At 46.0% G+C, this 24,397-nt stretch overlaps 1 protein-coding gene across 2 annotated transcripts in view; it reads right to left on the bottom strand.

The window, feature by feature from the left end:
• Positions 1–22,171: 22,171 nt before the first annotated feature.
• The window catches only part of PPP4R2 (protein phosphatase 4 regulatory subunit 2), a 35,211-nt gene continuing 32,985 nt past the window's right edge, over positions 22,172–24,397 (bottom strand). For both annotated transcript variants that reach the window (XM_063291594.1, XM_063291595.1), the window contains exon 9: positions 22,172–24,354. In XM_063291594.1, coding sequence (XP_063147664.1) covers positions 24,041–24,354 — 314 coding nt within the window. In that variant the 3' untranslated portion in view covers positions 22,172–24,040. The remainder of the gene's footprint in view (positions 24,355–24,397) is intronic.

Genomic DNA, 24,397 nt, shown 5'->3' with positions numbered 1-24,397 from the left:
CTCCTGCTTCAGCAGGATTTAAACGATCAGCTGAAGCCCTGCACGTACCTCTCCCGCAAGTTCTCCGAGACAGAACGGAGATGGCACGTATGGAAAAAGGAGGCTTTCGCCATCAAAGCTGCCTTAGAGGCATGGCGACACCTCCTGGAAGGGGCCACCTGCCCCTTTGAGGTCTGGACAGACCACAAAAACCTAGAAGCGCTCAGCACCCCGAAGCGCCTCAGCCCCAAACAGGTTCACTGGGCGCAGTTTTTCAGCCGCTTTGATTTTAAGCTAAAGTTCATACTGGGAAGGAAGAACTTCTTAGCCGACGCTCTCTCTAGGCGGCCCCAGGATGCCAGTCAGGCATCCGACATTGTAGGCACTGTGTGGACCGACACACAGCTGGGTTGCCAAGCTGTCACGCGCAGCCAAACCGGAACACAGCGCACCCCGGCACAACCGCCCACAAAGAGAAGGAGACGCATGTCAATTTCACCTAACTTGCAACAGTAGTTCGCACAAGCCCTCAAAACGGGCACATGGTTGCAAGCCAATCAACACAATGTTTCTTTTGCAAATGATCTGGCTTGGAAACAAAATTGCTTATACGTGCCAGAGCAATTGCGAGCTGAGGTTCTAAGCCGTTCTCATGATGACAAAACAGCGGGACACTTTGGGTTCATGAAAACGCTGCATCTAGTCAGGCGGCAATTCTGGTGGCCCACTCTTAGGAGGAATGTAAAGGAATATGTTGCTGCTTGCCCCACATGTGCCATGGTCAAACGAAAAGTGGGGAAGCCCCAGGGACTGTTGCAGCTGGTGGCAAGCCCCTCACGCCCTTGGGAGGAAATCTCTATGGACTTTATTGTGGATTTACCACCCAGCCAGAGAAAAATGGTCATCTGGGTGGTAAAAGACTATTTCTCCAAACAGGCACATTTCGTCCCATGCGCTTCCATTCCCTCCGCTCAACAACTGGCACGCCTCTTTTTAAATCACATCTATAAATTACATGATGCCCCCTCCCGCTTGGTAACAGATAGGGGTACACAATTTACTTCTAAATTCTGGAAGGCATTTTTGAAATTAATTGGAACCAAACAGGCACTGTCCACTGCTTGGCACCCCCACACAGATGGCTCTACGGAGATTCTTAACTCCACCCTGGAGCAATTTTTACACTCCTTTGTAAATTACCAGCAAGATGACTGGGTAGACTTGCTCCCCTTTGCTGAGGTGGCATATAACAATGCAGTGCACCAGAGCACAGGTCACACCCCCTTCCGGGTGGTATATGGTAGAGACTTTGTTCCAATCCCGGAGTTGCCACAGCCAGACACCCCGCCTTGTTCCCCGGATGACTGGGCAGCACAACTAGCCAATGTTTGGCCGGTCATTCAGCTGGCTCTCTCCGAAGCTCAAGCAACCTACAAGCGGTATGCGACAACCACAGGGCGGCGCAGCCAAACTTCAAAGTGGGAGATAAGGTCTACCTCTCCACTAAGTTCATTAAGTCTCAGCAGCCCTCAAAGAAATTGGCCCCCAAGTTCATTGGCCCATTTCCAATCATAGAGATAATAAACCCGGTAACTTTCAAATTAGAATTACCGCACAACCTAAAACGCATACACCCGGTGTTCCATTGTGCCTTACTGAAACCGGTTACCTCTTCAAAGTGGCACAATGAACCCGCCCCCCCCGCCTCCGCCCATCATGATAGATGGACAACATTTTGAAATCAAGGAAGTACTAGACTCCAGAAGGCTACGGGGCACCCTCCAGTACCTGGTCCGCTGGAGACATTTCCCCCACCCCGAGTGGGTACAGGTTCGGGATGTCTCAGCACAGCAGCTTGTCAAACGCTTCCACGAAGCATATCCTGACAAACCGGCGCCTTGAAGTTTTCTTGGGGGGGCAGTATGTCATGACCCCCGTTGCAATGCAATCACGCATCACAACGGGGAACATGCCTTTCAGGAAAAGGGGAAGGAAGGAGGAAGGAATCATCCTAATCCCTTAAACACTCAAACACCAGCGCAATCACAAGGACAAAGGAGACATACCTTTGCCCTGACCAGAGAAGCCATCAGCATATCGCCCAGTCATCCATACATTACCCCGGGGGACAGACCTGCGCCAGACATGGGAAGGAGACAGAGGAGACCAAATATAATCATCCTGATTGCCCATCAAGACCCCGGTATCACACCCCGATCACCCATCAAGGAACCGGATCTGGAATGTGGGACAATGGGGGGTGGAGAAGGGCCAGGTCTGCACCGGGGGTATTTACGGGGTACTCCACACACCATGCGCTCATTCCTAACTTTTTGCATGTATGCACTCTGTTCTCATTAAACTGGATATCCTTAGCCCCATCTAGGTGAGTCCGTGTCTTTCTGAGAGCAAGGCAACCATTACATAATGTTTCTTCCAGCGATTTTAACTCCAGCCTTGGATTCCTCAAGCCCAGCAAGTCGCATGATGTGTTCTGCGTACAAGTTGAATAGGTAGGGTGAGAGTATACAGCCCTGCCGTACTCCTTTCCCAATCTTAAACCAGTCCGTTGTTCCGTGGTCTGTTCTTACTGTTGCTACTTGGTCGTCATACAGATTCTTCAGGAGGCAGACAAGATGACTTGGTATCCCCATACCACTAAGAACTTGCCACAATTTGTTCTGGTCCACACAGTCAAAGGCTTTAGAATAGTCAATAAAACAGAAAGAGATGTTTTTCTGAAACTCCCTGGCTTTTTCCATTATCCAGCGGATATTGGCAATTTGGCCCCTAGTTCCTCTGCCTTTTCTAAACCCAGCTTGTACATCTGGCAATTCTCGCTCCATGAATTGCTGAAGTCTACCTTGCAGGATCTTGAGCATTACCTTACTGGCATGTGAAATGAGTGCCACTGTTCGATAGTTTGAACATTCTTTAGTGTTTCCCTTTTTTGGTATGGGGATATAAGTTGATTTTTTCCACTTTGATGGCCATTCTTGTGTTTTCCAAATTTGCTGGCATATAGCATGCATTACCTTGACAGCATCATCTTGCAAGATTTTGAAGAGTTCAGCTGGGATGCCGTCGTCTCCTGCTGCCTTGTTATTAGCAATGCTTCTTAAGGCCCATTCAACCTCACTCTTCAGGATGCCTGGCTCTAGCTCACTGACCACACCGTCAAAGCTATCCCCGATATTGTTATCCTTCCTATACAGGTCTTCCGTATATTCTTGCCACCTTTTCTTGATCTCTTCTTCTTCTGTTAGGTCCTTGCCATCTTTGTTTTTGATCATACCCATTTTGGCCTGGAATTTACCTCCGATGGTTCTAATTTTCTGGAAGAGGTCTCTTGTCCTTCCTATTCTATTGTCTTCTTCCACTTCCGTGCATTGCTTGTTTAAAAATAATTCCTTATCTCTTCTGGCTAACCTCTGGAATTTTGCATTTAATTGGGCATATCTCCCCGTATCACTGTTGCCTTTTGCTTTCCTTCTTTCTTGGGCTACTTCTAGTGTCTCAGCAGACAGCCATTTTGCCTTCTTGGTTTTCTCTTTCTTTGGGATGTATTTTGTTGCCGCCTCCTGAACAATGTTGCAAACTTCTGTCCAGAGTTCTTCCGGGACCCTATCTACTAAGTCCAGTCCCATAAATCTATTCTTCACCTCCACTGCATATTCCTTAGGAATATTAGTGAGCTCATATCTAGCTGATCTGTGGGTCTTCCCTAATCTCTTTAGTCTGATCCTAAATTGTGCAATAAGAAGTTTGTGATCGGAACTACAGTCAGCTCCAGGTCTTGTTTTTACCAGCTGTATAGATGTCCGCCACCTTTGGCTGCAAAGGATGTAGTCAATCTGATTTCGGTGTTGTCCATCTGGTGAAGTCCATGTATAAAGCCGTCTCTTAGGTTGTTGGAAGAGAGTGTTTGTTATGCACATTGAGTTGTCTTGGCAAAATTCTATCAGCATATGTCCTGCTTCGTTTTGTTCTCCCAGGCCATGCTTACCTGTAATTCCAGGTGTCATTTGACTGCCCACCTTAGCATTCCAGTCTCCTGTGATGAAAATAACATCTCTTTTAGGCGTGTTGTCCAGTAGGTGCTGCAGATCCTCATAGAACTGCTCTACTTCAGCTTCTTCAGCATCTGTGGTTGGGGCATATATTTGGATTACTGTGCTGTTAGATGGCTTGCCCTGAATTTGAATTGAAATCATTCTATCATTTTTTGGATTGTATCCAAGCACTGCTTTAGCCACTTTACTATTAATTATGAAGGCTACTCCATTTCTTCTGTGGTCCTCTTGTCCACAGTAGTAGATCTGGTGGTCATCTGATGTGAAGCGGCCCATTCCAGTCCATTTCAGTTCACTCACGCCCCAAATGTCTATCTTTAATCTTGACATCTCACCAATAACCACATCCAATTTGCCCTGGCTCATAGTTCTTACATTCCAGGTTCCAATGGTGTGTTGATCCTTAGAACATCGAATTCGCCGTTCACCACCAGCACCGTTGGCCACTAGCCGTCGTTTCGGCTTTGAGCTAGCTGCGTCATCCCATCTGGGGCTAGTTGAACTCATCCTACTTCAGGAATTGCAAACCTGGACGGGAGATCTCTGACACGGCAACATTTATGTCATTGCCCAAGCATGTCTTAATAACAGATGCCAAGTCTGTAATTGGCCACACTGTATCCCACCTCAGTCTTTTCTCAATGCTAAACCTTTTCAGTCCTTCGGTCTCTTTTCATTGGACTAAGTTGCATGCCCTCCTATCCTTCCCCATATCTGAATCTGTTCCAGGTTTCTGAACTGTTCTTAATGTGGTGACCAGAAGGGAGACAGGTGGCATCTGACCAAGGTAGCATAAAGTAGAACTATAGCTTCTTGTGATATGGAAACCAAACCTTTCTTGATGCAACCTAAGATTGCATTTGCAAAATGATGCTTCTGTTTGTTTTCTTTTTGTTTTTAATTAAAAGTATATATAAATATTTAAATAAGATGGGCAAGGAGTCTGATAGCTACCAAGCTAGACATTCAGTGACACATGGTTACCCACACCCACAACTGGGACCGGCAACTCCATTGCTAAGTGATGCAGTCGTCAAGTGAAACATCACATGACCATGCCAAACTTACTGTACAACTTACAACGTCAGTTCTGCTGCAATTGTTAAGTGAATCACTGCCGGTCATTAAGCACATCACGTGACCGTGACTTGTGACTTCCTGCTGGCTTCCCCATTGACTTTGCTTGTCAGAAGCCAGCTGTGAAGTTCGCAAATAGCAATCGCACAACCAAGGGATGATGTGACCATCATAATATGCATTGGTTGTGAAGTGCCCAGATCACGATCACGTGACATGGGGATGCTGTAATGGCCACAAATTCGAGGACCAGTCATAAACTTACTCTTTCAGTGCCATTGTAACTTCAAATGGTCACTGAACAAGGCAATCAGTAAATGAGAACTACCGGTATTTTGAATGCATTATGTAAAGATCTAGCTTTCTTAAGAAGTCTATACTGCTGGGAAAGATGGAAGGAAAGTGAAGAAAGGGATGACTAGTAGCAAGGTGAATAGGCTCAATATATGCACTGTTAGACCTGTAGGGCAGGTGAGGGACAGATTATCCTGGAGAAAGTCTATCTATGTGGTCGCTAAGAATTGCCATTGATGTGATGGCACATAACCAATCAAATCTATCAATCCAATTCATTGGTGACAACACCATATACAAGAATTCAGTGGGACTTGTACTGAAAGAGACTTAGCATTTGAGCACAAGATTGCCATGTCAGTAGAACTCCAGATATTCATCATGAATGGAATTGTTGATTGGGCTCTTAATTACTGATTTATAATCAATTGTAGCAAAAGATGAGGGGGACAGAAGCACTGTAAAAATTGCCTATCAGTCAAATTAGCAATAACTGTTTCAAAACAGATTTGCACAACAGATGGTGTGCATTGCTTGAAGAGCAGGCTAACATTAAAAGTGTGCTGATCCCTTATCTTTGGATTTAGCTGAAGGCATAGGGCTACATCCAATATCAGGCCAATGGACCTCCAGTTGTGCAGTGTACTGAGATTTTATTTTCCCTTTTATTCTTCATAAGAACTCTATATTGATTCCAGGGTGTCCTTGGCATGCATTCTGTGGGTGGGGTGGTGGTGGAATAGAGAGTAAGACTGAATCCATTCTCCTGGCAGATGTGGCCCTACCAAGAGACTGATACCATTGGATAAACCTATTATTATTAATGATTATAACTATTTCTGACAGCTCATAGTAACCCCATTCAATTCATTGTTTGCTCAAGCAGTGCCAGCATTTCGTCCCATTAATTGTGAAGCCAAACTTACTAAGCCTTTTGTTATGCTGCCAGACAGATCCTTCTGAAGACTCCCCAAGAGACATAAAATGCCAGCCTCATGCCATCAGGCAATGCTAGAGATCAAGCTTCTTCTCCTGTTAAAGCAGTTAATAATTAGCTACTTGTAAGCCATCCAACTGTCCAATGGGAATGCTCACAAGACAGGCATCAGACAGGCTATTTATAAAAAAATCAGAAAGATGGTCTTGATGTACAGGCAGTTTAATGTCAACTTGTCATTGTCTTGGCTGAATAATCATTGCCAAGTGCCACACAAGAAAATATATTTGTTGACAGAGAAATCATGTGTCTCTCTCTTCTTCTGTAATACCATCTTTGCTGCCTGCTCCTTTAGAAAAGGATCCATTGTGTATCAGATGAGTCCTTGTTTTGTTTGCATGCTTGGAGTCCCAAGGTTCAAGAAATGTTTTCTTCGGGGGACCTCATAACAGCAGCAGCAGCAACTGCAAAGATGAGGCAGTGGCAGTGCTGTAAGTGAAGCCACCCTTTTAGAGGACAGACTCTGTAGACAACCTAAGAAACAGTGACCAACCTTTGCTTTTGACTATACGATGTGGACTCTCTGCTAAAATGGCTGACATAGTGACTCTGACCATCCCAGCATCACAGATGACAACCCAGTTGGGTTCTTCCTGCTAACCTTGTGAGCCTACAAGTTATTGCTTATTACCCTAGCCTTTATCTTTTTGTATGGGGAAGCTGGCACACATTTAAACAAATAAATAGATTGCAGACACCCCCCCGTTTTTTTTTTTTAATTAAGAATCTCTCTGCACTCCTCTGGGTTTGGATTAAAATAGTTGTCCAAGGCAGCCTTCTGGGATTTTTCCAACTTCTCCATTGAGTGTCCTCTCTTGGCATTTCAGGTGGTCTCTCATCAAATACCTAACTAGCTATGACTCTGCTTAGCCTTTTGTAGATCAACTGAGGTTGGTTGGCTGCTGCAGCAAAGAAAATGGTATTACATAGAATATTCTTGGTTCACCCTAATCAACACCATCCTAGATTGTATTAAAAAGGAGCAGTAGCCAATATATAATGGTAAAGGATCTCTTGCATTTTATATCAGCTATAGTTTTCAAAACTTTCCTACAGCATTATCTTGTATTCACACATATTGTCATGAGTACTGATGGTGAGCAGGAGGGGCCCCCTATCCAGGGGGGAAAACGCATGCGTAGTACTGAGGAGTTAAGCAGCCATTCAGAGAGACACAGATGAGACCCACCTTGACTTTTGGGGTTTATCTGTCTGGGTTTTTCCCACACTTCTTCAGTTTGTTAGGATTTTCTGTCTAATGTAGCAGTAATAAACACTAGAGACCTATTCCTTGTCTCAGTGTGGTTCCTGACTGTTAGGACATCAATCCTAACAAACTGAAGAAGCGTGGGAAAAACCCAGACAGATAAACCCCAAAAGTTAAGGCAGGTCTGATCTGTGTCTCTTTGAATGGCTGCTTAACTCCCCAGTACTACGCATGGTTTTTCCCCCCTGGATAGGGGCCCCCTCCTGCTCACCATCAGTACTCATGACACATATCACCAAGTCCCCAGTTTCCACTGGAACACTGTGCTCTCCATTCCTAATCTTGTAAGGCAGACCAGAAGGAAATGTCATGTTCCCCGTTGCAAGGCATATGTGCATCACAATGGGGAACATGCACATTAGGTAGAGGAAGGGATAAGCATAATCCCTTAATCACTCACATATCCCCCAAGCACCCATATCCAGAAGGGAATCACAAACACAATAGAAAAGCCCCTAGACCAGACTTGGCACCCATCAAGGGATAGGGGGAACGCCTTCCCATTCCCCCAGGGGATGCACTCACAGATCCCTCAGGCACCCATGTCCATAGAGGAATCACCAACACAACGGGAGCGCCCATCAGACCGGACTCGACACCCATCAGAAGATTGGGGAAACGCCTTCCCATTTCCCCAGGGGACACACCTGGTCCGGACGAAGGCAGGGAGAAAAAGGGGATCACCGGAATCGCTCATCAACTGACGCATCACCGTCCCAAGCATCCATCCGGTCCTGGCTTGAGGGTGAAGAAGCACAACGTCCGCCAACAGAGTATAAACAGGACACCCTGCCAACACATAAGGATTCCTGTCTTTTTTCTTTGCATGCACTCCGTTCTAATAAAGCCAGAAATCCTTAGACCCTCTAAGTGAGTCTGTGTTTTATTTAGAGCGTGGCTGCCCTGACATAAAGACGGGAATCCCGAAAAAAAATTTTCCCTAGCACCAATCCAGACCAGTTCTGTGAGGGATCCACGCTAGGATGGAAGACTGCAACTCACGGAGAAGCGGCTACCCGACAACCGACAACAGAACTCCCATCCCGATGAACGACAGATGCCCAAGGCCCTGAAGGCGCAACGTCCAAGGGAGCTCAGGATCAAGTTCGGAGGGAGAAGACACAGCGAACGCTACCCGTGAATCCCGAGGCTCGTGGCTCACCCTCAATGAGATGGACGGATCCTCACCTGGATCGCCCGGCACACCGGAGGAACCGCAGGACGTCCTGAAAGCAGAGGCATCAGGAACCAGAGGCAACCACACCACGGCAAGATTGCGAATGGCGGAGAGGCTGATGGCGGTTGAGGAGAAGCTGGAGGCGACGCAGCAGCTGCTCCAGAGGCTAGCAGAGGTGTACGAGTCCCACAGCTGGGAAGCGGAGGGACCAGGCACCAGAAGGCCGACACCCCTCACCCCCCCCTCGGAGAAGCACCAGCCGGAGCGACGGAGGAGAGGTCCGGAGGACGATGCAGCGCCAGGCAGAGTCCGGTTCCAGGTACCCGCCAGATGTGCTGCACCCCACCCTCCCACCCCACCGCCAAGATGACTCCAACACACCGGAGGCCGACACGAGTGGGCGCAGACACAACCCGACGCCAGATGGAGGGAATCCCCGCATCCCGACCACGGAGCCCCGACTACCCAAAGTCCCCAGCATCGCCCAGCTGCGGCTTGGAGCCCACCGAGAGTGGCGATCAAGGACTTTGGGATCAAGTTCGATGGGGACCCCACAAAACTTTCTTTCTTCCTCACAAATGCGAGGATCTACATGGAAGAATGGGGCCCCTACTTTCGAACTGAGAAGGGCAAGGTAAATGCCTTAGCTGTCAAGCTGCAAGGATGAGCTGCCGACTGGTACGTCCAGCTGTGCCAGTCGGGTGCCCCGGAACTCAAGGACTGCCAGGAGTTCCTGTGGGCAGTGGAAATGCATTTCAGGGACCCCCTGGAAAGGGAGAGGGCAAAAAGAGCCTTAAAAGCCCTCAAGCAAGGACAGAGCTCCATGGCAGATTATGCCATGGAGTTCCAAGCCCTGGCCGGCAAGGTTGAGGTTTGGTCTCAATCAACCCTCATCGAAAAATTCAAGGAAGGGTTGAACCTGAATGTACTCAGGTGGGCACTCTGCAGAAACAACCCCAACACTCTGGTGGAGTGGATCCGGCTGGCAGGGGAGGCAGAGGACGCCCAGGAAACTTTCCTCCAGGCGCAGAGGGAAGCGCAGTACGCAGAGGCGGCGAGAGGACCCCACACAGCTGCAAGACCTGCGAACCCAAGATCTCAACATTGCATGGACGACCAGGACGGTTGTTTTGCCAGGGGTCAGTGCTTCAAGTGTGGGGAGGCGAACCACAAGGCGGCGGCTTGCCCAAAGGCAAAGGCAAAAGACAGCCCAGGGAAGGTTACAAACAAACCAACACCAACACCAAAGAAAAGGCCAGCTGCGAAAGGGGAAACCTCGGCAAGGGAATTCCCTGACGTCACCACTGACGGGGAAAGCGGAAGCGATGAACCGGCGGGAAACGCCAGCCACCTGCCTTGAAGAGCGCCAAAAGAAAGGTGGAGAACAACAAAGGGCGCAACGACTTTGGGGTGAGTGGGAACTGTCCTACCCTATATGTGAGAGTCACCTTGGCCCACGGGGGGAAAACAGAGAAGGTTTGGGCGCTGATTGACTTGGGTTGCTTGAAATGCCTCATGCACCCGGACCTGGTGGCCGAGCTGAACCTCCGCTGCTATCCACTTCAGCACCATTTGGTATTCACGCAGTTGGATGGATCAGCAGCAGGAGGGGGCCCGGTCACCCAATACACAGAGAGAGTTGCGATGAGGCTCGGCGACCACGAGGAAAGCCTCCCCTTCATCGTGGCACCGGTGGGCCAACCTCTACTCATCTTGGGGATCCCGTGGCTGGTGCATCACAACCCCCAAATAAATTGGATGACAAGAGAGATCACCTTTTCGGACGGGCGTTACCAAGCACCCACAGGGGGTAGGGTTCCCCGCGCCACAATGGGGAGGGCGACAATGACCTCATTGCACCTGGAAGCAGCAACCCCAGAGGGCCTGCCAGCCAGATACGTGGACTTTGCCGACGTTTTTGGGGAAAAGGAGGCTGACAAACTCCCCCCCCCATAGAAAAACAGACTGTACCATCGAACTGATCCCGGGGGCAACTTTACCAAAGCCTAAAATTTATGCTATGACTCAGAGGGAGTTGGCAGCATTAAGGGACTTTATTGACAAGAATTTGGTGCGGGGGTTTATTGAACCGGCTAACTCGCCAGTCGGAGCCCCAGTCCTCTTTAGAGAGAAGAAGGACAGGTCCCTCCGACTCTGTACAGATTACCACAGGCTCAATGCCACATCCGTTTCAAATAAATATCCCCTGCCCATAATAAAGGACATTCTAGCCCACCTCGCAAAGGGCAAAATATTCACAAAATTAGACCTCAGGGAAGCCTACTTCCGGATTCGAATAAAGGAGGGGGACGAATGGAAGACAGCTTTCAATTGCCCACTGGGGTCGTTCCAATATCGGGTTCTGCCTTTTGGGTTGGCTGGGGCACCGGGCGTGTTCATGCAGCTAATCAATGAGGTCTTGCACGACCACTTGTTTAAGGGGGTGCTTGTTTACCTTGATGATGTTTTGATTTATTCTGAGAACGAAGCCGAGCATGAACGCCTTGTAAAGACAGTGCTCATGAAACTCCGCAAGGCAGAGCTATATGCCAAGCTCTCCAAGTGTGAGTTTCACAAGGAGCAAATCGACTACCTGGGCTATCGGATCTCGGCAAGGGGGATCGAAATGGACCCCAGCAAGGTCTAGGCTATACTAGCGTGGGAGTGCCCACGCATGAGGAGACAACTTCAAAGTTTCCTGGGGTTCACAAATTTTTACAGGGGTTTCATCCAAGGGCTAGCTGAAATTGTACTGCCTCTGACTAACCTCCTCTGGACAAAGGACCTGGGAGACACCCGAAAATCATGAAACCCGGGGGCGCTGTTAAACTGGACAGCTGATTGTCAAACGGCTTTCGAACACCTAAAAAGCCTCTTCATGGCAGAGCCAGTATTACAGCATCCCAACCCCACCAGACCCTTTGTCGTGCAAGTAGACGCCTCAGACTTTTCTATAGGAGCGCTCCTCCTTCAGCGGGATTTTGACAATCAGCTGAAGCCCTGCGCGTACCTCTCCCGCAAGTTCTCTGAAATGGAAAGGAGATGGCACGTGTGGGAGAAGGAGGTGTTCGCAGTCAAGGCAGCCCTGGAAACATGGAGGCACCTCCTAGAAGGGACCTCCTGCCCCTTCGAGGTCTGGACTGACCACAAAAACCTGGAGGCTTTCAGCACCCCAAAATGCCTCAGTCCAAAGCAAGTACGCTGGGCGCAATTCTTTAGCAGATTCAATTTCAAACTTAAATTCATCCCGGGAAGAAAGAACTTCCTGGCGGATGCCCTTTCCCGGCGACCGCAGGATGCTGGCCAGGCACCGGACATTGTGGGGACTGTGTGGACAGACACACAGCTGGGCTGCCCTGCTGTCACACGCAGCCAGACTAAAACCCAACATGCCTCAGCGCAACCACCGGCAAACGGAGGAAGGCGCAGGTCAATTTCACAGGACTGGCAACAAAGACTCACCCAAGCCCTCGAGAAAGATACATGGTTGCAAAACAACCAACACCATGTATCTATTACGAACAGGCTTGCCTGGAAACAAAAAACCCTATACGTACCAGAATCATTGAGAGCGGAGGTGTTAAACCGCTCCCACGATGATAAGAAGGCTGGACATTTTGGGTTCGTTAAAACCTTACACTTAATTAGGAGGCAATTCTGGTGGCCTACCCTAAGAAAAGATGTCAAGGACTACGTCACGGCCTGCCCCACATGTGCAAGGTCAAAACAGAAAGTGGGGAAACCCCAAGGACTGCTGCAGAAAGTAGCAAGCCCCTCCCATCCCTGGGAGGAGATTTCCATGGACTTTATAGTCGACCTGCCACCCAGCCAAAGAAAAACCGTCATCTGGGTGGTAAAAGACTATTTTTCCAAGCAGGCACACTTCATACCCTGCGCATCCATCCCCTCTGCGCAACAGCTGGCACGCCTATTCCTCACCCATATCTACAAAATCCACGGTGCCCCCTACCGTTTGGTGACAGATAGGGGCACACAATTTACCTCCAGGTTCTGGAAGGAATTCCTAAACCTCATTGGCACGAAGCAAGCACTGTCAACGGCTTGGCACCCCCACACAGACGGCTCTACGGAGATCCTCAACTCCACCCTAGAGCAGTTCCTGCAGGCGTTTATTAATTACCAACAGGACAATTGGGTGGACCTGCTACCTTTTGCAGAGGTGGCCTACAACAACGCGGTACACCAGAGCACAGGTCACACCCCATTCAAGGTGGTCTATGGCAGAGACTTCGTGCCAATCCCGGAACTGCCCCAACCAGACACCCCACCCTGTTCTCCAGATGACTGGGCAGCACAACTGGGCACAGTTTGGCCCATCATCCAGCTGGCCCTGGCTGATGCACAGGCAACATACAAGAAGTTTGCAGATAATCACAGGGCGGTGCAACTGAACTACAAAGTGGGAGATAGGGTCTACCTCTCCACTAAGTTCATCAAATCCCCACAGCCCTCCAAGAAACTGGCACCCAAATTTATTGGACCATTCCCCATCACAGATATTATTAACCCAGTCACCTTCAAACTGGACTTACCCCACAACCTATGGCGCATACACCCAGTTTTCCACTGTGCCCTCCTGAAACCAGCCACCCCTTCTAAATGGCACACAGAAACCCCCCCGCCCCCACCCATCATGATAGACAGGCAACAACATTTTGAGATACAAGAAATACTCGACTCCAGGAGGCAAAGGGGCACACCACAATACCTTGTCAAATTGAGGCATTTCCCACACCCAGAATGGGTCCAAGCTCAACATGTCTCAGCTAAACGGTTGGTAAGGAACTTCCATGAAGCATACCCATCGAAACCAGCACCTTAAGATTTTCTTGGGGGGGGGCAGCATGTCATGTTCCCCGTTGCAAGGCAAATGTGCATCACAACGGGGAACATGCACATTAGGTAGAGGAAGGGATAAGCATAATCCCTTAATCACTCACATATCCCCCAAGCACCCATATCCAGAAGGGAATCACAAACACAATAGAAAAGCCCCTAGACCAGACTTGGCACCCATCAAGGGATAGGGGGAACGCCTTCCCATTCCCCCAGGGGATGCACTCACAGATCCCTCAGGCACCCATGTCCATAGAGGAATCACCAACACAACGGGAGTGCCCATCAGACTGGACTCGACACCCATCGGAAGATCGGGGAAACGCCTTCCCATTTCCCCAGGGGACGCACCTGGTCCAGACAAAGGCAGGGAGACTAAGGGGATCGCCGGAATCGCCCATCAACTGATGCATCACCGTCCCAAGCACCCATCTGGTCCTGGCTCGAGGGTGAAGAAGCACAACGTCCACCAACAGAGTATAAACGGGACACCCTGCCAACACATAAGGATTCCCATCTTTTTTCTTTGCATGCACTCCGTTCTAATAAAGCCAGAAATCCTTAGACCCTCTGAGTCTGTGTTTTATTTAGAGCGTGGCTGCCCTGACAGGAAACCATAGTCAATGGTATTGAAAACCAACGAGAGATCAAGTAGAACTAGGATGATTGCAATATCCCCATCCCAGCTTTGCCAAAGGTCATCAACAAGCATGATCAATGCTGTCTCAGTACTATGCCCCAGTCTAAAACCAGGCTGAAAAAGGATCTGTATAATCCATATCTTCCAGGGCCTCTGAAGCTGTAGTCTGACTATTTCCTTCACAACCTTCCCCAGAAAAGGAAAGTTGGAGACTGGATGAAAATTGTCCAGGTCAGTGAAGACTTCTTGAGGAGGGAGTGCACCACCACCTCCCTCAAGGAAGCAAATACCATTGCATGGACCCAACTCTACATCACTTCCCAAGTGCCTTTTACCACCAGGAGAGGCATGGCTCTAATACAGAAGTGGCTGGGTTCATCAGCACAAGTACCCTATACACTTCCTGGGGAGTTACTGGCTCAAGCTCCTCCCAGAGAACCAGACAAGACCATGTTTCCATCACCTTCATCCCAATCAGTGAGCAAATCAGAGCAATTTTATATACCAGGTGCTTAGAACATACCTCACAAAGGCCTGCTGAATAATGCTGTGGCTAATCCCTCTCCAGTAAGAAGTGAACCACAGTTTTAAAAAAAAAAGGCCACTGGGCAGCTATCTGCAACCTGGATAAGGGTGGAGAAATAATTGCATTTTGCCAACTTTATCTCCATGATGTAATACCTAATATGAGCTCTTACTCATGCTTAGTCGAATGCACTTTTTGTCTTCCTCCAATGGTGCTCCAGGCATCTTTTATGGCATTTCACCTTCTGAAGTTCCTCTGAGAACCAAGGAGCCACTCAAGATGGAAGACCACATGGAAGAAATCCAATCCAAGGCTCCTGTTACACTGCCATTCAAGACAGTGATAAGGGACTCAGTCTATCAGATCTTCAGGACAGACCCCAAGCGCCCTCTGGAACCCCATAGCATCCGTTAGTCACTCCCAGAGAATGTTGCATAAGTCCCAAGACAAAAAACAAGTCTAGGGTGCAACCCCTGATATGTGTCAGATTCTCAATAACTTGAGTCAGGCCCATGATTGTCACAATGGCCACAAACACCTTATCTATCACAGAGTCTGTGCCACCAGGGGGCAGATTGAGGTCCCCAAAAATGATAAGTATCATGCTCCCTGATCAAATGTTCCCATAACATCTGATTGGACTCACATGCATTAATGAAGTCAACACGTGTCGAGACTTGCAAGTTGGTAGAAGGGAGGGGGAATATTCAGGAGTGAGAAGACATCATGTTTGGACTATCTTTCATACCCAAGGTCAACTGGCTGAGCTGTTGCAGACACCTGCAAGAGACTGGCACGAACTGAGGAAAAGGGCTACATACCAGAGCAAGGGAGGGGGGAATCATATACTCATTGGGCTGTTTAAGTTAGAGAAAATGCGGGAACTTTCATTCACAACTATTTTGCCATTCTGTACACTTCTTCCATTAAAAAGATTTCTACTGTATTTACATATGAATTGGATTTAATGGTAATAGAGTGTTGCAGTCATCACAATAAGCTTCAGGGTCTCCACTGCCAACCTGGCAACAGAACCTAGTAGCTCAGGCATGAATATTGTTATGCAGCCACAAAGCCAATACAGCAGCAAGCCCAACTGATTCCTAGAACCCAACTTAAACCAGAGGCTCTCAGATCCACTAATCTGTGGCACTGGGCCTCTGAAAGCCATTACAGACTCATGGATTACAACTGCCACTGTCATGAGTAAGGATGGCGAGCAGGGGGCTCCCATCCAGACTGTTAAGCGCATGCGTAGCACTGAGGAATTGGGCAGCCATTCAAAGAGACACAGATCGGGACCGCCTTAACCTTTGGGTTTTATATGTCTGGGTTTTTCCCACGCTTCTTCAGTTTGTTAGGATTCCTGTTATGTACTAGCAATAAAACATTAGAGACCAGTTCCTTGTCTCAGCGTGTTTCCTGGCTGTTAGGACAGCCACCCCACCTCCCTGCCCTGAGATCGCTGGTGCCAAACCCAAAATCCAGGTGGGCAGATTTCTAACAGGGGAACTCCCCCCCTCTAGGTCCAACTAGGTCTGGGTTATATACTTGACAAACAAATTGTGGATGAGGACAATCTTATCATAACCCAACCTGGTGTTCAATAGCAGCATCTGTAGCCCAGGGCCACCAAGCAACCAATAATCTGGCCTTGGGGATGAATTTTGAGGGCTGGAAAGTAGACACATCTAAGCCACCATCCTGCCATCTACACATGTGGCCTACCCGCAGTTTCCTGCCATATCATCCTCTGCCTGCCCTCACTTCTCCCTTGAATTCTCTTCCACCCACACCATCTTCCTCCCAGGCCATGGCAAGCAGTCATACCCTCAACACCCCTCCCCTTGCAAACCACAGTAACCTCCCCAGGTGTTCCTGTGCATGGCACTCAGCAGCTTGGGAGTAAATCCTTGCTGTGCATTACCAACCAGTGATACTCATCCCTACCATTCACTACCCCTCCAAACCAACCCTCTCCCCCACAAACTCCCTCCACACCCTAATTCCTCACAAGCACAATCCAGAGTAAGTCACAGATCCCAGTGGGGCTAATCAACCCCAGATCATACAAGTCCATCAGCAGTGGGAGATGGAGGAGGGATGAAAATGTTGGTGATTGGGAGAGGCCCAGTGGAGGTATGGCACATATGGCAGCAGAGGCCTGGGTGAAATAGAGGGCAAAAAGCCAGGGCAGCTATGGGGCTCAGGTCAGTAACAACCAGCCCCTTAACTCAACCTCACTCCTGCTATCCCAGCTGCTTCCAGCTGTGTCTCAAGGCCCTGCTCATCAACTCACCAACCAGGGAGACAGTTCTTCCAGGAAATAGAAGGGCAATGATATTACTTCCCTGGGAAAAGAAGACCCTGGTCCCACCTCTTCACAGCTGCCTGTACCCACAGGCAAGGAACAGGCCTCCACATTGCCTCCACAGCCACTCAAGAAGCCAGCCGAACTGTCCAAGGGGCCACAAGGCTGACTCAAGAGTCAACAACACCAACAGTGGGGCTGATAGGACTATCCAAGGCACAAGACCTGCAACACCAAACAAAAACAAACAAACATACAACAAACACCTGTTATGAAGAAGTTGATTCTCATCATTATAAGAAAGATGCATTTGTTCATTAATGGCAAATACTGGCCTGAGAAAAGACAATATAGAATAGAAAAGCACTGTGAGTGTAACATGCAAATGACACTAAATAGCCAGATGGTCACTTCATTTTGCCTGGAATAAATATGAAGTAGCAGCTACACTTTTATATCCCTTTAAAATTTACTACTTGTCTAGATGATGATAGCATGGGGAATTTTAACCTTACACTTAAAACTATCTGTCAATGCTCTTTTCTTTGCCCTTTTTCTAAAATATTTATAGTCCTTTTTTCCCCAAAAAACAATTAATATTCTATGTTGTTTCCATAGCCAATATAACCATGCTGTTGGTCTGTCACTCTCTCTTTCTCTTAATTTAGCCTTCCTTTTGTCCTTTTCTCTGTCTTTCTAAATATTTTGGCTCCATTAGTAATCAAGCACTGAAAACTTGAACCAACTCTATGGCTCCTCTGTTGTGGTTATTTTCAAGTCCTTTGAATCATATTGTTTTGACTGAACTGTCAAGATTTCAAAACTTGCTGCCAAGGCAAAACCATCTGCAGTCCCAGATGTAGCCAGCAAAGGAATCTCCCTGATTGCCAATAGGGGGCAGAGCATGTCCACTCAACTGTAGAACTTCTGCCTGCCTGGTCAGAGTGAACAATGGATCACCACGAAGCAGCCTGCAATACCATCTCAGGGTTTTTATTATTACTTCACAAAAGGGTACAGTATATGAAAAAGTTGGCTTTTCAGCAAAAGTCTTTATCTTTCTCTCCAGCAATGAACAACCACGACTGGATTTATTTTCAGTTTTTGTTCTGAAATAGTTAGGAAAAAAAGAATTAAGCAAATTAAAACGCCATGTCAATTTGTTGCCCTGTTCAGCTCTATTGTTTTTATTTTCCTATGCTTAGAAGGGAGGCATGCTTCTTGACTGCTCTGTACTAAGGTGTGGAAGCAAACCCAGGAAGCTGCGTGAAGGGTTTTGTAGAAGGGAGTGATCTGGAACAACCCTAGTCTCCACTGGAATCATTAGATCACTTACAGCTCTCTAAAAATGATCTCTCCCACTTTGCCCTTTTGCTTAACTATGCATGAAAAGTGGGATTTATACATGAGCTATGGGCCTACAGCCAAACTTCTAGCTGATAAATTCCAACTAATTTGAAGAATTTTCCTATGAGGATTCCAGTATGAATAAAGCTTAACCTAGCAAAATAAATATTGCTATGTGAGTGGGACACAGGTTGGGAGGATAGGAGAACCCAAAATATGTTATTCCCTCCCTCTGTGTATTCTGGTGGCCTTGTGTCAATCATTTTGAAAGTGAAATTGTATTTCCACCCCACCCACCCGCCCCAAGAACAAGCAAGCAGTTTTTGCATTCCCATGGGAACCTCCAAGATATGCAGATGCAGCTGTCTTCCAAAATTAAGTCACTGCAAATGAGTACTTTAAAAAAAAACTTAGAAACCATTGCATGTGCAAGTAATAGCTCTGCCCTACAACAGTGTGCAACCTTTCCGTGTTATCATGTCCCACTTGAGTACAGCCTCACACTGGGAGAACAGTCTGCCTCTTCACCCTCACCTTTCCACTTTAGTGCCTTAGGAAGTGGTCTGCAGGCCCTGTGCCTTGGGAGAGCAGGACTCCAGGCTAAATGAAAGAGTGGTCTGGTTCTCATCTGACCTTTCTTCTTGACTGTTTCAAATAAATGTTTCAGTACTGGAAGAACTGACCTAGCTGTTGCCCCTGTTTCAGGATCAGATCAAGTTGTTGAACTGTAACCTTTAGAACTGCAGGGCAACGGCTAGGTCAGTTCTTCCATTATGAAGATGGGCAGAGAGATGGGCAGAGAGATCCTGTTGAGAACACTGCCACTTGCAAGATCAGACCTAGGTGGGGAAGGTCTCACTCCTGAAGCTGTGCATTTTCTTCAGACTGGCTTAATATTCAGCACTGAAGTCAAGGAGGCTGTGACTTAATATTTTTCTTATTTCATTTTTGTTTGTTCTGCTTTTGGGTGCTTTAGAACCAGGGGTTATATAAAGTTATTGACAAATAGGAACAGATGCAAATACATGCCATCACAAATTCACTCTTTAGGCAACAGGCTAGAAACCAGGAGACTGAGCGTTCTAGTCCTGCCTTAGGCATGAAAGCCGGCTGGGTGACCTTGGGCCAGTCACTCTCTCTCAGCCCAACCCACCTGACAGGGTTGTTGTCGTGGGGAAGATAGGAGGAGGGAGTATTTGGTATGTTCGTCACCTTGAGTTATTTATAAAAATACTAAATGTGGGATAGAAAATAAATAAATAAAACTAAATGCCAATACAGGTAGTCCTCACTTACTGCCTGCAATAGGGACAGGTAACTCCATTGCTAAGCAATGAGGTTGTAAAGTGAAATGTCATGTGACCATGCCGACTTATGATATCAGTTCCAACTGTGGTCATTAAGCAAATCCCACGCAGTTGTTAAGTGTTACGTGACTGTGACTTGTGACTTCCTGCTGGCTTCCCCATTGACTTTGCTTGTTGGAAGCCAGCTGTAAAGGTTGCAAATGGCAATCACGTGACTGCAGGACGCTGACTGTTGTAAATGTACACCAGTTGCCAAGCACCCGAATTGTGATCATGTGACTGTGGGGATGCTGCAATGGCCACAACTTTTGAGGACCGGTTATAAATCTCCTTTTCCAGCATGGTCATAACTTCAAACAGTCATTGAACAAGTGGTCGGTAAGTGAGGATTACATGACTTGTTTCAGCCCACCAATGTTTTGATTTCATCCCTAATTGGGGTTTTAGAATTTAACAAAACCAGTAGAAGTTGTTGCCTAGATAGAGAGAGAGAGATATCCATTCTGACCCCTATGGGTGGTATGCATCAGCCTCGGGTCCTCTATCTATCTATCTATCTATCTATCATCTATCTATCATCTATCTATCTATCTATCTATCTATCTATCTATCTATCTATCTAAATTTTATATACCCTCTACCTGGAAAAAAATACCATTGTACCTATATATTATTAGATGGCAATTGCATCTGCAGCTGGGCTGCCTTCTGGAAAAGACACTACATTTAGGTCTATTTTAAGAAGCATAAAATACAACCTTATCCCACTAATATGCACTGCAAATTAAGATTTCACTTGTGTTTTTCAAATTAGAACACATTTAATTGGAAACAAGTCTCATTAATTTGAACAGAATGGACTATTAAATACAGGTATTATCTTCATAACCATTATTAGTTATAAATTTATGTTGTTCTTACCGCCAAACTAAGAGCTAAAACAACCCTGAATCCTAACCAGCAGAAAGCTTAAATATAATGGTTCAACAAAACAGGGTAAAAAAAATTCTTCCCAAACTGCATGAAAAGTATCCACAAACCTGAGTAAGAATGGCCAAATAAAGTAGTCAATACAACTGGGCTAGGGAGGAATGCCTGACACACTGCAAAAAGGGAAGGAACTCCATGAGACCACAACTGAGGATCCCCTTGCTCAGTACAGAAAGAAGTTATCAGCAGGGTGTTCCCTTCAAAAAAGCTCCTACACCACCAGAAATGACATCTCCTCTACAGAAAACAAATCTCAGTGGTAATGCCTAAAGATTACAGAGTAGTTCTTGCTTAGTGACTGCAATTGAGGCTGGCAATTAAGTCTTTAAGCAAAACAGTCAGTAATGAAACATCACATGACCGCAACTGTGCTTATGATTTTACTTCAGCTTTCCTTTGCTTTACAGCATCAGGATACAGCCCCCAATAGCCAGGTGAGCCCAAATGGTGGGGAAGGTTTCTGGAACTTGACTCATGAGGAAGCCAGGAAAAAAGGCAAATCATATAGCTGTTTTTCCTCATTCCCCTGACCTTTGGAATGGTCATCCTAACACTGGGATAATTGGCAAGAAGATAATTGATGTTTGTATTTCCATTCATTGGAGAGGAAGGGACTACAAGAGAGTAAGCAGGCACAGAATGGGGAATACACATGGAAGGGAATGCACTGGCACTGGCTGTTTGCCTAACATGCTCACCATGAGCCTCTTAGTAGGCATACAAAAGCCTTCAGTGATTAGAGTCTTGCCAGTTACAGGCAGCAGCTGCCAGCCCAAGGGTTCTTATCAAGTAATTAAGGTCACAGAGCTGGGCTTGTTAACTTGCGGTTAGCACTTTTTAGGGATGTGCTGCACCACGGAGAAAAGCAGCTCAGGAACAGATAGCTTGTTTAGGCAATCCCTCTGCTCTGTGGGGATGGGTCAGGCACAGGGCAATGTGTACTGACAGTAATGGCGAACACCTGAGAGGGATGCTGCAAAGGTCTTAAATGCAGGCATTGGTCGCAAAGTTACTTTTTCGCCACCATAACTGCAAACAGTTGCCATCCAAGGCAGTCGCTAAACAAGGACTACCTGTACATGGCTTATTCAAAGTGATTTAGCAAACTTCCAAATTTCTCTCTAATACTTAAGGCTGCAATCTTGTACCCATATATTAACCCTAGTGGATGTACTGGGGCTTGTTTCAGAGCACCATGCACAGGACTGAATGCCTACAGAGTTTACTTTTTATTGCTTATTGCCTTTATATAAGCACATTTACAGTTCATAAACCCACTGCTTACAGTATAGGGCAACCGTGTTAAAATAAAGATGTCAAAAGATCCCAGATGATTAAATAATAGGTTTATTAACAGTATTTTCACAAACATTCTAAAGAAAATTTCAGAAGTTTCTAAACTTAAAATTTGTTCTCATTTGCAAAGTATTCCTTGAAAAAAAAACAAGGAGAGAAAATTGTATCTTATAGACCTGTGTTTTGGGACACGTTTTCTGATTCCTCTGTTTCGGTTTGAGTACTCCTCTCCTTAATGCTTACAGTACATATTCAACCCTCCTCTCTTGCCAAGAGAAAGTAACTGAATATAAATGGATTTTTCGCTTGTAAGTACGTAGAAGGGGACTAGATCTTTTCCCAAGCAACACCTTTTCAACTTTTAACCTGATAGCACAGTTCTGCAAATTCATTCAAGTTATTTTGGAATACATTGAATTCAAAACCCAGTTCTCCAGAATGAAGCACACCATGCAGTACAAGAATTGTTAGCATGCACTTTGGTGATTATTTTTGTACTCCAAGGTATGTGTCTTCACTGCCAACAAAGGGAGTCCCATTATGGTTTGATTAAAATGTACTCAAACATTTTATAACATTAATATTTATTGCTTTATATGAATACTGTATTGAAAGCCCAAGCATCCAGTTTACACACAAATTATACAATTATATACCGTTTCACAATGGCAGTGAGCACTCTTTACAATCTACAAAAACCTACTTTACAGAAATTTAAAAATCCTAAATATCAAAAAGGTACAGTTGAAGAAACAGGTATAAATTTGGCAGCCAGTAAACGTGACTGGGAGGTTACGTTTCGAGTGTTTTTACACCCTGATGTCTGAAAAATATAATGTGGAGTATTTAAAGCAGTAATTGTGCTTTGAGCTGGTTTTGGAAAGAAAGAGTTAACACTGGCTGTCAAAGTGGCATGTTCAAAAATATTTAGTTCACTTTCAAAACGATGTACAAATGGTAGCCATTCAGCAAAGATACATAACTAAGGCATGCAATGCTGCAGCATTTCGTACCAGTCTGATCTCCTACTATAAAACCATTTATGTCATGTCAGAAACGTCCTCAGGTCACAGAAACGGCCTTGTCAGGTTTGCAAACATTCCCCCTACAAAAAAAGCTGACGGTGTTGTCTTGAAGTCTGTTTGCAACTTAACACAGTTTTTCAGCAGTAAAATGAAAACCGATCTTCCAGGCACCTTAGAAATGTACAAAAGGGTTTGTTAGAACTCTTGGAATGTATTGAACCTGGTACTTTCAACAACATTTGGATCTTCAGGATATCAGGCAGGCCTAATTTTATTTGGTTTATTCAGGGGTAAAAATGTTGCCTTGTACGAAAGAACTCGGTTGCTTCCATCTGGAAAAGAAAATGCATCTAAGAGTGCAAACATAGATTTTTTTTTTTTAGATTAGTATGCTATCAAGTATTATATGCCAATGTGTAGCTTTTTAAAGCACAAAATGCAGTCAAATGAAAATCTGTAAACCAGCATGGAATTCACATAGTAATGGTGAAACTAACCCAAACCAAAAATTAACTGCTATAACATTCAGGGGAATTAAAGGAGAGAGAGAAGTAACTAAGTGTGGAATCTCCAAAAAATTGTCAGAATTATAATTGTGTTCCAGTTTAAAAATTTTAATTCTAAATTAAAAAAAAAAAAAAAACTATACACAGACCAGATTTGACCATACTGAAATTTCAGTGGCAAGCAGGACCTGAAGGAGCCAATATTTCACAGTAACAAGTACAACTCCTTCAGGATTTAATGCATTGAGAAGTTCAATTTACAGCCTGCTTCTCTTGGAAAACTAACGGTCTACTTTTATTACATAAAATTATTTATACAGTGTAAAACCAGACCCTTATGGAAAATACTGCCTCTAAGTGTATTAAAATTATTAGTCTTGTTCCATAGGTTCCTCTGCAGCTTCTGTAGCTTCATTGCTGTTTTCCACTGGGGTCTCTGATGCAATTTCTGGAGTTTCACTAACATATAAGCCCAATTCTTCTTTGTCACTGCAGTCAGCTTTGTTACTAACAGATCCACTGTTCTCACTATTTTGAGAAGACAAGTCTTTCATTGCTTGAGTCTGGTCAGATTCCCCAATCTGATTATTCTCCTCAGAAACATCCTCTTTTTCAATTAAGGAGGCACTGTCTTTGTCCAGAACTTTTCTTTCTGAAAAAATTTCTCTTGACATCTTGAGAGTTTCTGGAATAAAGTTAGAATCTGTTATATAGATGTTTAAAACAAA

The sequence above is a fragment of the Candoia aspera genome, chromosome 2 (assembly GCF_035149785.1).
Source record: "Candoia aspera isolate rCanAsp1 chromosome 2, rCanAsp1.hap2, whole genome shotgun sequence".
NCBI lineage: Eukaryota > Metazoa > Chordata > Lepidosauria > Squamata > Boidae > Candoia > Candoia aspera.
Note: the sequence above shows the minus strand (reverse complement) of the source record. Positions and strands in the feature narration are given on the sequence as shown.